The following is a 14,298-nucleotide window of genomic DNA, read 5'->3' on the forward strand; positions in this document are numbered from 1 at the left end:
TGACACTATTTTGGGTCAGGAGTATTTTACCCAGAATAAGAAGTGTTTTTTTGTGCTGAGTACAAGCAGTGATTATATATTTAGGTTAATGCGCTTTGATTATTAGAGCGAGGCTCTTTAAAATTACAAGGATGTACATGAAAAGCCAGGCAGCAGCACAGCACTGGTGTGGGCCTTGTCTGTGCAGTGAGTTACTGTCCTTGCTCACAGCTGTTCAAAGAGACTTAATTTGAGAACAGGGCAGGATGGATGAACTTGCTGACCTTGAGCTCCCATCAGCATTTTCGATCCACACAGGCTGTTTCGTTTCTCCCAAAGAGGTCACCTCTCATGTCACGGGGGAACAGTTGAGGTCCAACACCTCCACATGTCATCAAACAGGGTGAAGGGCTACCGTGACAGCAAGAAATTACACGTGCAGCTCTAATACAGCCCCTCCCATGATCCCCAAACAAAACTGTAGCCTGTCATTGCATGCAGTGACAGATAGTGTGAATAACAATATGCACACCTGCAGGCTTATATAAATTCAAATGAGGAAATGTGAATGAAAAACTGGTGATATGAGAGACAGGGATTGTATATTTGATGTGTCCTCTTTGACATGTGTACACATAAGCCTCTGTCGTGCCTCAAGAGATGGTTTAAGTTGGTACTTTGCGGAAGTCTTTACAACATAAATAATTACAACTCTTTTTTTGAATCCTTGATGTCTAAGGCAAATTTGGTTGGATGAGAAAGATATACAGTGCAGCGCAGAATGTAAAGGCATTGATTTTTCATTACACATGATTCATACAGCATTAACTTACCTTCTGTTGCCTATAGAATGGAGACACAGATCACGCAAAACTATGTCATGGCAAAGTGAGGTAATCCTATTGTGTAAAATCAGCGAGTCTACACACTTTATTAACCAAATCGGAGAGAACTGCAGGAACAGAGCCCCGGCTGCATTTTAACTGGTAGGAATAAATAACACTGGGTGAAAACCAAGCTGAAAAAATCTGGCTGATCGCTGATGCCCACAGGTGTTGAAATATGAAGCTAAACCGTGCCACTGGAGATCACATATATCTTTTCATCTCTCTGTTCACAGGCTCTCCTACCGAACAGGACAAGACACAGCAAATTGTGACACTTGTCGAAACAGCGCATGCATCATTTACAGGTGGGCCCTTTTCAGTGCCAGTGTGTCATTAATGCTGAATTAAATGCTGTTTTCTGTTTGATTATTCGGTTTGGTGTGAAAGAGGTGCTTAGAAGAGGCGTTTGGTGCAGTGATGTTTTTCTGTACAGAAAATGCAAAAGGAGATGTAGTATATACAGTGTTCTGACTAAGACAGCTAAAAAAAATGTTTTTAAAACTCATAAAAATGTTACGAATCAGCTTCAGTGATATGGAAAGAATAACTCAAAGTATTAAATGTGCACCTACTGGCAGTAATGCATGCATATACAGTATCTCACAAAAATGAGTACACCCCTCACATTTTTGTAAATATTTAATTATAACTTTTCATGTGACCACACTGAAGAAATTACACTTTGCTACAATGTAAAGTAGTGAGTGTACAGCTTTTATAACAGTGTAAATTTGCTGTCCTCTCAAAATAACACATCACACAGGCATTAATGTCTAAACCGCTGGCAACAAAAGTGAGTACACCCCTAAGTGAAAATGTTTTGTGTGGCCACCATTGTTTTCCAGCACTGCCTTAACCCTCTTGGGCATGGAGTTCACCAGAGCCTCACAGGTTGCCACTGGAGTCCTCCTCCACTCCTCAATGATGACATCACGTAGCTGGTGGTTGTTAGAGACCTTGTACTCCACCAGCTTCCGTTTGAGGATGCCCCACAGATGCTCAATAGGGTTTAGGTGTGGAGACATTCTTGGTCAGTCCATCACTTTTACCCTCAGCTTCTTTAGCAAGGCAGTGGTCATCTTGGAGGTGTGTTTAGGGTAGTTATCATGTTGGAATACTGCCCTGCAGCCCAGTCTCTGAAGGGAGGGGATCATGCTCTGCTTCAGTATATCACAGTACATGTTGGCATTCACGGTTCCCTCAATGAACTGTAGCTCCCCAGTGCCGGCAGCACTCATGCAGCCCCAGACCATGACACTCCCACCAACATGCTTGACTGTAGGCAAGACACACTTGTCTTTGTACTCCTCACCTGGTTGCCACCACACGCTTGACACAATCTGAACCAAATAAGTTTATCTTGGTCTCATTAGACCACAGGACATGGTTCCAGTGATCCATGTCTTTAGTCTGCTTGTCTTCAACAAATTGTTTGTTATTATAAAGCCAGCAATTATAAAGACAAAGAATCTGGGTCAAAGAATGGATTAGCACACGCAGGTAGCAGGGATCATCCTAGCTACAGAGAGCTGGAGGGAAGTAAAATGTTTTTGCGGTGAAAAAGTAGCTGCCTGCTCTCATTGGCTGGATGTGGATGTCAAGTCGGCCGACCCCTCCAGATATTTGGTATGCTAGATATCTGGCAGACGTCAGTGATGAGACCGCAGATCAACTGCTGATTTACTCCCGATCAAAGCCTGACGGTCGCCGAGCGGCAAATCGGGCTAAAAATCGTGTAGTGTGAACTAATTTTAGTCTGCATTTTTCCAGGTAATCAAACTATCTCTCATTAGTTGGATGTATGTCCTCTGCAAGGCTGTGTGCAGCTGGACTATTTGTTTTACCAAATGCCACATCTGTCCCTCATGTTATTAGCAGCTCACAATTATTTGTTTTACCATGGTTCTGCACCTCTCAACTGTGAAAAAAGTGAAAAGTTACTGTAAAAGCTTATGTTTGATGATATTTGTCTTTGTTATTTACTTGAAATGTTTGATCTTTGATTGATGGAGTAATGAGGGGTTTTAAATCTGATAAATTCATTTATTTATGTTATAATAACACAAAGACATTTTCTTACTAAGGCTATATTTTTACATCTGATAAATGTCCTTAACTTGAATACATAATCAAATAAAGAAACAGTTATTTAACAATATGTTAAGGAGTAGTTATGTTTATACAGTCTTACAGTTGCAACTGGCCCTTTGAGGGTAACCGTAATGCTTATGTGGCCCTTAAATTTGATATCCCTGCCTTAGACCTTGTAGACCTTGACAGTAACGAGTCACATGACACAGTGGAGGGTACATGGCTCACTTTTGTTGCCAGCAGTTTAGACATTAATGCCTGTGTGATGTGTTATTTTGAGGGGACATCTAATTTACACTGTTATACAAGCTGCACACTCACTACCTTACATTGTAACAAAGTGTCATGGGGAATGAGTGGCCTCATTGTAATGAGTAAGTAATCATACACAGCAGTAGGAAGTGAACTAGACAGGATAGGAAATACAGTTGACCCTGTCAACAGAGTATATGAGGACATAGAATTTTACCACAGCCCATAAAACATGTCAAAGAAACAAAGACTGGATTAAGTCTATACTTTTTTTAAAATCCCATCAGCATTGCACAGATTTTGTTTTGTGTGTGTCATTTTTAAAAGACACTTTATTTCTGTCAAAACACACAACAGTTTTGTGTGGTGTAAGTGCTCTGAAATGCTCTGAGCTGAAAAATAGCTCAGAAGCAGGTGGGAAATCCACTCAATCTTTAACCTTCTGTCATTTGTCACTTCAATCCAAAAGCCTTTACTGCTGAAACCCCTTGTTACCTTGTTCTCAAAAACAGGAAACAGACAGCTGTTTGGAAAATACTCTCAAGCCCAGAAAATACATTTTATACAGTGGGACTTTTGAATAGTTTTCACATAGCTTAAAAAACACAAAATCACAAACTATAGATGTAAACTTTATTTCCAGTCTGAATATGAACGTTGGCTGCAGTAAAGCGTTCTTCTTTAGAACTTCTGCTTTATGCTTCTCCTTTTACACAATAGCTACTGCACTGCAATAGAGATTGTATTGTAACAGCAAGTTAAAAAAGGGCTGTCCAATTTGCTATCCTTTTGGAATATTTTAGATGAATGTCAGATATTTACACCAACACCTTGAGTTTTATAAACTCATTTGGAAAAAAAACTAAAACACTCATTTACTGCAAATTTAAGGAAAACTGCCCATTCTTGGTCGTGTTAATCAGGATTTTTGCTGAATATAACATTCCTCTCTTCTCCCTTCACGAGTGCATTGTGTCAAGATGACCCAAATTGTGGTTAAAGACCATTGTGGAACTTGAAAACAGGATCTCCATTTCACATGAGATACAGGTTGATCAGTGGGCCTCACGCAAGAATAACTTGTATAAACAGATTTGTCCTGACACGTACAAGTGTAGCATTCAGCAATTTTCACATAATTCATATTTTCTCTTAAGCACAGACAAAATTCCCAAGCGGTCCAGGCCTGTCATACGAGTCATGTACAGATAGTCTGCCTTTCTCCACGGGATGAAAAAAACATGTTAGAAATTGTAATGCCTTTATCTGAATTAATTTTGAATTTGATTTTTTTTTAAACATGTTGCTGAAGTCATGTTAAACAAACAAAATTAAATAAAAACTACACAGTAATGATGGCTATAGTAATATTCACTAATACAATTGTGTATTAATACAAATACTAATACAAATGTGTCCCTGGGCAAGACACTTAACCCCTAGTTGCTCCAGAGGCGTGTGACCTCTGACATATATAGCAATTGTAAGTCACTTTGGATAAAAGCGTCAGCTAAATGAATAAATGTCATTAATGACACTGCAAAATTTGTTGTTTTTTAATTTTCTGATGTCTGACAGCAGGACTTAAAGCTCCATGATTGTGCTAATGATCTAATAATGAACACTCACCTACTCATAAACAGGCAGTATTCATCACTTAAAACTGGGAACTCGTATAACTAAGCCTCGGGCGGGAAAAAGTAATAGAGATTTAGCATAAGAATACAAAACTATTTGTGCATGATGCCTATTGTCTTCATGTTCACAGTGTCATGTACCGTGGATGGTGTGGAAATGTGTGCGAGCGGACGGATTTAACATCAAGAGATTTTGATGACGCATTTCAAAATCTGGGCAGCACACTAATCAAGATCTACTGAAAATGAACACCACAACTGACCCAGACATGAGACCGTGGCTTGCATGAGGAGCAAGACTAGAGACTATATCAGGTTCTACTTTTGATGCATCAAAACAGGAGCTTTGGTCTCATGTTGGTCGAGGCAGAAGCAAAAATAGAAACATATGGCTTACCTCCTTCTATATCTCTCCAAAAACACAAGTTAACAGAGACAGAACGCTGCAGAGCGACAGCCACTCTCACTCCTCCACACCAATGGAGAGCAGCTGTGGACTGCAGTCAATAAAACTGAAAAACAGTCTTAAGCCTCTATAGAATGAGCCAAAGTCTCCATCAAAGAATAAGGTTCAGCAACCATTGACAAAAAGGCAAAGGGAGATCACCACTCCTCAGCAAGAACCAAAAAACTGCCTCAACACTCAAGGCAAAACAAACATACCAGGTCTCAGCAACACCAAATTACTGAACCTGAATCTGATTCTACTTTTGGCGGGTGTCAGCAGTCAGAATGTCAAGAATATTGCTTTCCTGATGACTGGTGATTCCTGGTGTCTCAACTAATTAAAAATATCCTTCAAATGCTGTCTACCAATCTGTGACGACTCTCTTCATGTTGGACTAAATGTTACTAATACAACCACAAACAAACTAAATAGAAATCAGCTGATCACCTTTATCCAGATACTCCTACATCCAGTTGTTCATACCACTCTTTAATATATATTAACTAATCAAGGCCAAGGTGTGTTATAAGATAGCTATGGCCCAAGACAAATTATCGTCCTCTTTCTCTTTCAATGCTCCAACTTGGCCGAATCCCGTCAAGCTGTCCAGGTCAGAAACAATTGTTATCTCCAGGGTCATGGTGTCCCTCGCATCAGTTTTCCAAATCCTTTCTTTTCTATCGTAGTCCCGAGGACCTCAATGAAAGGTGGACAGAACTGAGGAAGCTCTCCTTTAAACACAGCTTTCCTCATAACAGTAGAAGACATCAGAATGGCATTCTTAATCTCATAGGTATAATTGGTACAGTTTAGCCTGATGTCATTGGCACATTTCTTGACCCATTAGGTCTACAGGAAACAAATTTGTAGCTCTTGGGAGTTCAGTAAGAGTAAATATTTCTTGTGGTGTACCCGGTTCGATCCTGGGCCTTGTTCTTTTCTGTTTGTACATGCTGCCATTACAGGCCCTATCTGCATACATGGTATCAGTTTTTATTGCAAAGTAATGCAATCATCCTCCAGTTATTAAAGTAATTTCCATAGTAACTACAGTCAACCCCATCAACAGGTGAACTTAATAAACCGCACCTGAAAAATGGTTCAGTGTATCACAGGCAACAACATTGAATAGTAAATAATTCAGGATCCCCTAGCTGTGTGAAGCTTAAAGGGAGTGTAAGTGACTCTGCAGAAGGACTGTTGGTATTTGAACTCAACTGCCTAACAAATACACCCCTCCCTTCAGTGCTCCGTCAGACCTCTCCAAAATTTCAAATCTATTAGTTGTCTACAGTGTTGAAACTTGGCCCTTGCCTGTTCATTAAACCTTTATTCTCTTTAGTCCCTTTCTGCTTTGGCTGTTTCTCTGCCTTCTGTCCTTCTTCACAATGGTACTCTCCCCTCCCCCCATCACTCCTGTGCACGAGCACTAACTGTTGCTGATTGGCTGGGACAGTGTTGTGTGGCAAGGTCCACACCACTTCCTAGTCATAAAAATGTAAAAATGTATTGGATTACAATCACTTACTATCCCTTTAAATTTGAAACTTTGACCCACAATAGACCTACAACACTTAAAATTTATCGTGGTAAATTTCAGCAGTTTCAACGGTGAAACAATAAATGACAAATCTTCCAGTAGATGATTATAATCTTTGTAATTGCTACATGATCATAATTTCCATTAATCACTCAAAGATCAGAATTAATTAATGTGTCAAAGGACACGGGGTGAGATTTAATCAAGATATGCACTGTAACAAAGAAGTATTTTTTCCATTTTTATGATGATGAAGTTTTTTTACCCAAAAGCTCAAAGGTCTATTTGACTGTGACATCATAATATCCTGGAATTGGATTGTGACCATATTTCACAGTCGTACACTGAACAGGTAACACTTTTGACTCAAAGGTCATCAAAATAGGTTTTTAGTCATAATTTAATAATGAATTGGGCGATTCCGTTCACACACTGGCTGGGAAGACACAATGAGTAAACAATAACTAGCACAGTACGGGCTTTCCTCCATCTCGTCCATTCTGCTTTTCACTTCCTGCCTCATTCTGAATTTCGAGCATTATCAGAATCATGTGCCTGTTAACTACGTATGATGCGCCTAGCTAATCATGATCCTGTGAGTGAGTGAGTGAGTGAGTTTCACCTACAGCTCATCGAGAGGCTTTGCATCTAAAAATGCCAGGAGAAAACATAATGACCACATTTTGTGTAGCTATACTCTATAAGAAACCATAGTAATCAAGTATGTGTATCTGTTTAGCCATACATCTATGATAATTCTTCATTAATCAGTTTTTTATTGTATATTCACTGGGATCATACATACTGTAGGTATTATCGATAGTGATAACTTCCATTTAGTCAAAAAATACACTTTATACATTTTATTTAATTACGTCCAAGTATTTATTGAATATATTATATGAGTGGAAAGGCATGGATGTAACCTGCTACTTGACTGGTGGTCAGAGGCATACAACCATGGGGCAGTAATTCTAGTTTAAATTATTTTATTGTGTTCATCCTCCTACCTTTTTTTTTACGCACAGTACTGTAGGTGATCTCTTGTGTAACAGCCAGAATACTGCAGTGTGTGTGTGTGTGTGTGTGTGTGTGTGTGTGTGGATTTGTGTCTCCATTGATCAAACGGGCCTTTTCATTGATTTGTTTTCATGGGTTTAGCCAATACTTCCTAAGTACGTGTGACTTTCAGTATGGGGGGGTTTAAGCAGCGTGGGTGTGTAAGAATGTCTAGAAGTATGTAAATAAATGGTAATATGAGCCTGTGAAGGGTATTTTCTAAATTATGTGATTTTGACTGCACCTATTCTTTAATTATGACTTACTGCAAATAAATGGGGAGTACATTTGAGTTCATCTAACTGAGAGGCAAACATTACACATAAAAACAGGAATATAATTTAAAGCAAGAAGCCCACTGTGAAGCAGATCTTATCTTGATAAGAAAAAGTGTGCCACTTCTGTATGTCGGTGAAGCAACTTGGCTAAATTAACACTGAACAATTTCTGATGGCAAAGGAAGTGTCTGTCATGACTAAATTAAAACATGTGGTATGGTAATAAAATCACCATGAAGATGCACTCTGCAGAGTACTGATAAAGTGGAAGATTATCATTTATTCTGTATTCTGTATCATTAAATAGTTGGGGGTTTTTTGCAGTTCCCGCAACTGTTTTTAACATTCATTGAACAGAGCAGAGCTGTAGTTGGCAAGCAGGATAGAAATCTAGCACGGTCCTATCTATCTCTGCCAAAGCAATTGTCATAAATATCTTCAATTCTGCAAATAGTGCTGTTTAATATTCTTCAGCAAAACCCAGGTGCTCAAACATTCCAAGACTAAATTATGTTTTTAGAGAATTTCTTTATTGTTTATTTGTTCTTTATTTTGGACGTACTTTTTACCATCACATAAAACTACCTAACTAATCAAACTGCTGTACGATCCCATCACCAGCATCCCTATTATTAATCCGTTGAGTTAAACTGCTGACAGGGCAGCAGTAATCACCTTGCTGGACAAACCACTCCATGTGACACGTTGATGATTAGGCCTGAGTACAGTGAGGCAAATTAAAACAAGCCACGCAAAGCAAGATGGGACCAAAAGACCAATTACCCCTCAAAGATAGACAGCAACTGCATGTTGCAACTGAAACCAACATTAGCAGCCTCTGAGAAGTAGACCTTCATTTTGGAGCAGCTCAGCATCTTCAGTATGTCCGATAAATTCAGGACTCTAGCAGCTGCTTAGCTCAGGTAATCAATCTGTGGGTCATTCTGACCTCGGCTCTCCCCTGACAGTCTCCTCCCACCTTTGGTATACTGCAGCATCTCATAGAACATTGCAACAAATAGGGCATACATGGCAATTAAAAGAGAGGGAGAGAGAGGCTAAATGTATGGACGAATAATTAGGGGAATAACTATGAGACTGTCCATCACATCAGGGAAAAAAAGGATCCCTTAAAGGGTCGTTTCACCCATAATACAAAAATATGTCCAGATCACCTAGCTATTGGTAAGGTTTATCTGCCCACATTTAAACAATGTCCTCAATGTTACTTAACATGGAAACACAGGACTCTCACGGATGATCTCACAATCTTTCTGATAAGTCATGTTTTGCTAGTAATTTTGGCATGCGGGACAGGTCTAAATAAAATACCCATGAGCCTCGGCCACCATTGGCACAGACAAGATGCCAGTCTTTGGTGCGATATTATTTTTCCCACCAGATTTTAGACAAATCTGCCTCTGATTGGCTCGTACTTGTTGCCTCTGTTGGTTAGGTTGAGATTAGGGCGGGGTAAGGGTTAGCCAATCAGTGGCAGAATAGGGTCAGGATTTAATGCAAACCTGGGGCAAGTTCAGCGCCGACAAAACGTAGCAAAACGTTTTTTCCAACGGAAACAGTGGTGCCTTTAACACCCTACTGTGTACGCAAGCGCACTGCATTTTCCTGCCTTTTTAACACTGTTGTGTTTACAAACTTGTCGCAGTTGATTGGGTAACACCTGAGACATGCCCACCAAACGGGAGAAAACATACCTCGAAGCCATCATTCAATCAGAAAGCGATTCAAACCGGTGCCAAATGTTTTGAGATTGAACTTGCCCCTGGTGTGTGTCAAGTTAGAGTTGTCAAAAATCTGTGGTGGGAAAAAAAATATCACGTAGGGATTTCCAAACACTTCACAGATGAGAACAAAACACAGGGATACAGTTGCTGAATTCACCCACAATTGTTTTCACAATTTTTTTTCATTTTTCTCAACTTGGTAGTCTTTAGCTTCCACTCACCAGTGGCGCATGTAACTAAATTTTAAGCTCGGTGACTGGATGTTTCTTGTGCACCTTGGGAGTCGAAGTAAATGTCTACCTTAAAGTTTTTATGTACATTTCTTAATCTTTTGTACTGATGATTTATCCGGGAGAGTTTCATGCTATAACTGTGAGTCATGTAACATTGTCTATGGGAAATCTGAGATACTATTACTCCCAGAATCAGGGGCATCTGAAATAAAGTCAGAAATGGAGGATGGAGATTTTTAGCTGTGTTGCATCATAGCTGACCGTTTGCTAGCTCGGAGAGATTTTTTACCCCCATCAACATCTCTTCATTGAATGAAATGATGTACAGTGCATGAGAAAAAAAAAATAATAGTGAGTTGTAAATAGCACAGTACCAGAAAACACAAAGAAGCTCTGAGAAACAATGTGACTAATGCTAGTATGCTCCCAGCTTGCTAGTGTTTTTTCTAATCATTATTATTATTATTAGCAGTAGTAGTTGTAATAGTAATATTAGTATTAGTATTGGTATTATTCAGATGACCAACCCTTTTAAGGAACCAAAACATTCAACTCAAAGATGGAAACTGTACTGTATGATGAGACTGTATCCACCATGCTATACTTACATTTGGAGTTCAAACTAAATTTACACAAGCATCAGCTGCAAATTATATGTGGCCCGCTGAGTCAACCTAGTGTACAGCAGGAAGCCCAGTCTAAAACACACGCTCAGATCAAAGCATTAAAGGATTTTATTCCTATCATGCTGTGTTGAGCAAGAACCAGCATTTGAATCAAAGTATACAATGCAGTGTTTCCAATTTGTTACTCACAGTGACTTTGAAAAACAGTTAAGTTCAGGGAAAGGCAACTGCAATGCAATATGATGAGACACAAGGAGCTAATTAGCGCTTGTGTCCCACGCTGAGGTGGCAGAGCTGTGGTTGTTTTGGTGAACAATTGTCAAGATTGCCTATTCTGTTTTGTTCTCATTAAGGAGACCGGGTTTCTCTCTGTGTGTCTGTGAAGTAGAAAGCCATGTAATAGACAATGGCAATGGCATTAATATCTGATATACATGACAGGAAAGAATTGCTGCATATGATTTACATAACCTGTGGGGAGTTTCTGCTTCAACTGTTGCCTGTCAGTGGAGGAAATAACTGTCACTCTCTGGTGATTTAGTCTACTATGCCCCGTCATGTCGTTCTGAAGATGTTACACTATACTGAGCCTGAACCACTCATCTTGTCAAGTGGAGAGTTTGAACTGTGAATGGCCAAAGGGGAAATCACAGGAGGAGAAATGACTTTACGATGAAAGGTGCCAGTAGCAGAAAGAACAGAGAATAGTAGTGAGCAGGTACACACTGCTGAATGAATAGAGTATGCCATGCTAAAAAGACATCTCACAGCAGCAAAATCCCTCCCAGGAGCAACAATCATTGAACGGTGCTCAGCACACCATGGCCACAGACAACAAACGGCTCGCCACTGATCACAGCAACAGCTACTCACACTGCATAACTAAAGAGATGATTAATCTGCTTTGCGGAATGCCCTAGAAAAGCCTCCCTGTCTCCAGCCGCTTCAATCTGTTTGTGTACAGAGATGATCTTAGATATAGGGCTTTTGTTTGCTGAAACACCTGCTGCCCAGTGCCACCCGCATCGTACAGTGCTGCCTCCGACTTCCCACTGAGGTATTTGTCCACAGCGTACAGTAATTGCAGTGATCTGCCAAGTGATTAATTTCCTAATAATTGCTGAGGCTATTCTGTGTCACACTGTGCTGCTGTGATTCTGCTCTGCTTTCTGTCAAGTCAACATGATTTAAACAGCAGTAGTAAAAGACAACACTTCTAACATAAAAACAAAAGATACAAATAGAGATAAAAGTAGGAGGAAGTAAAACAATGGATGATATGAATAAGATATGTGGTAAGTGCATCACATCCTGCATGAAACAGCAGTTCTGCCAAGATAAAGGCTTATGTCCATCCTTAAAACTGAGTTTCTCATTGTCAGAAGATTCAGTGTTCAGAAGAGCTGCAAGTGTAAGCTTTTGTTAAGTGGAGAACAAAGGAAAATGCGCACAAGCAAAGCACTGTGCAACAAGAGGTTTTGTTATGATACAACAAAATACTTAAAAATCCCCTTTATCAATAATGCTGTTGAGTTTCAAGTTGCCACAAACCCAGGCTCCTGTACATTGTCCGCTTGCTTTGCATTTAATCTAACATATTGATTTATCAGAAGTCCCGGCATGCCAAATGACTATCCAGCCCTCCTTTCAGTTTCTCACCTGAAAGCTTTAATAGAGCTCTGTTCTTAACTGACACTTATCTTAAGGGTGTGTTGACAGTTCCCAGGATTTATTATGTCACTTTGCGTATGGCACATCCTTCAGCGAACTAATTACACTGCCCATCAAAGCGGTTACCCCATCAGGCCAAGCTTTGTACCTTAACGTTTATTTGTGTGCCTGCAGACATGGAGAGGGCTACATGTTTGACCTTGACATGTCAGATGTCATCTTTTTTGGCAGCTTTGGTTCTCCCTTCCACCTTTAATACTCTAGACTTTGAATGACAGGAATGAGCTTTGTAAGCCACTGTAATCACTGTGCTTTTTAAACGTGTTTTAAGTAAATGTAGGTGATAAAAAAAAGAGAAAGAAATAAAAACGAGGATGAATCAAAACTGCCCCAAATGAAAAAAGCAACAGAACATTTCATCAGGTACGGTTTGTTGAGTGTCACTTTGGTAGGCACATAGAAGGTGATTTATTCACTTTATTTCCAAAACGTATTGCATACTTCAGGAATAAATACATTAACAGAGCACTAGAAATCAATAGCAATAAAGTGAAGGGAGATGGTTTATAATAATGCGTTTATCCCTTGCTTGAATACAAGCAGTTAATCAGGATCTGCTTGGCCTCTCGATGGTTTCATTTGGATGGGATTAAGCCCCACATTTCTCCCAGGCCTGAGAGATTTAATCGGAGAGAGAGTTCAACTACGGTGTCGGAACAAAATCAGACGATGACCAGCCTGGGATTATATTGGCGGATGTGGAAGTCTGATGTCAGGAGCAACCCACATTCTGGCTCTTTTTTGATACAAACATAATCTATGCAGGAAATGCCCTTTGACTGCATGCAAACAAAATACAGACATGATGCAAAGGAACTCTATTACTCGGAGGAGTCTCTTGAATATGGATATGTGCCGTGAGAGATATGTGCTGCCAGGGTGTCTGTCGGTGCATTTGAACCATTTGCCTCCCTCCCAGTCTCCATCTGGACATCAGTGGATTACTAACATAAAAAAACAAGTCACAAACTGAGTCATAAATGTTATAGCTGCCCAAAAGACAAATCACTTACTTTAAAAACATTCAGCTTCATACCCCTGATTTTACTGTCAGTGAAGATATATGAAATCTACAATCAAATCCTTGTATTGTAAGTACAATACTGAACTGAATAATCGAAATATTCAATTCAATTTCTTATGCTTGTCTTATAGTGTCGAGCTGGATTTCAAGCAGCAGGAGGACAAGCTACAGTCCCTGATGAAGAGACTTTGCCCCCTGGACAGTCAACAATGCCCCGCTCTGCCTTACTCCAATGAAGTGTTCACATCCACCCCAAAACGCAAGTCCAAGACAGAGTCCAAAAAGCATGCTCGTTGGAAACTCTGGTTCCTTTGAGTAAAACATCAAGGGCTTTGGGAACAGCCTTTTCATTGGGCACATTAATACCCCTGTTATTCTCACAATGAAGGAGGGAGTATTCAGAGGGAGCAATCAACATATGAGAATGGATAATGGCAGAAACCAGTTCATTTGAGGTTCTGAGTTGAGACTGCACATTAAGTCAGCTGGTGGACAGCAGAGACAAAAAAATTTGAATTCTGTCAAACCTTTTTCTGGCATGTTTGCTGAAGAGGACCGACACACACCTGCAAAAACTAGGTGAGCTTTGGGATACATTTTTGTACATGTATTTTTTAAAGATGGAGGTTATATATAGTGGTTAAATGCACCTCTCACTTTATATTTACGTATTTTTATTGCATCCTTCAATGCAATGCACTCTTGGTCTTTTTCCCCTTAGAGCATATTGCTTGGCAACAAGAGGAGGCACCATGTGGAGGTCCTTTT

General features: G+C 39.8%; 1 protein-coding gene across 1 annotated transcript in view; it reads left to right on the plus strand.

Moving 5' to 3' along the window:
* The window catches only part of insyn2ab (inhibitory synaptic factor 2Ab), a 32,547-nt gene extending 18,456 nt beyond the window's left edge, over positions 1-14,091 (plus strand). The window contains exons 4-5 of the mRNA XM_046071133.1: positions 1,100-1,171; positions 13,662-14,091. Of these exons, the coding sequence (XP_045927089.1) occupies positions 1,100-1,171; positions 13,662-13,845 (256 nt within the window). The 3' untranslated portion in view covers positions 13,846-14,091. The remainder of the gene's footprint in view (positions 1-1,099; positions 1,172-13,661) is intronic.
* Positions 14,092-14,298: the final 207 nt, after the last annotated feature.

Source organism: Micropterus dolomieu, linkage group LG15, assembly GCF_021292245.1.
Source record: "Micropterus dolomieu isolate WLL.071019.BEF.003 ecotype Adirondacks linkage group LG15, ASM2129224v1, whole genome shotgun sequence".
Classification (NCBI taxonomy): Eukaryota; Metazoa; Chordata; class Actinopteri; order Centrarchiformes; family Centrarchidae; genus Micropterus; species Micropterus dolomieu.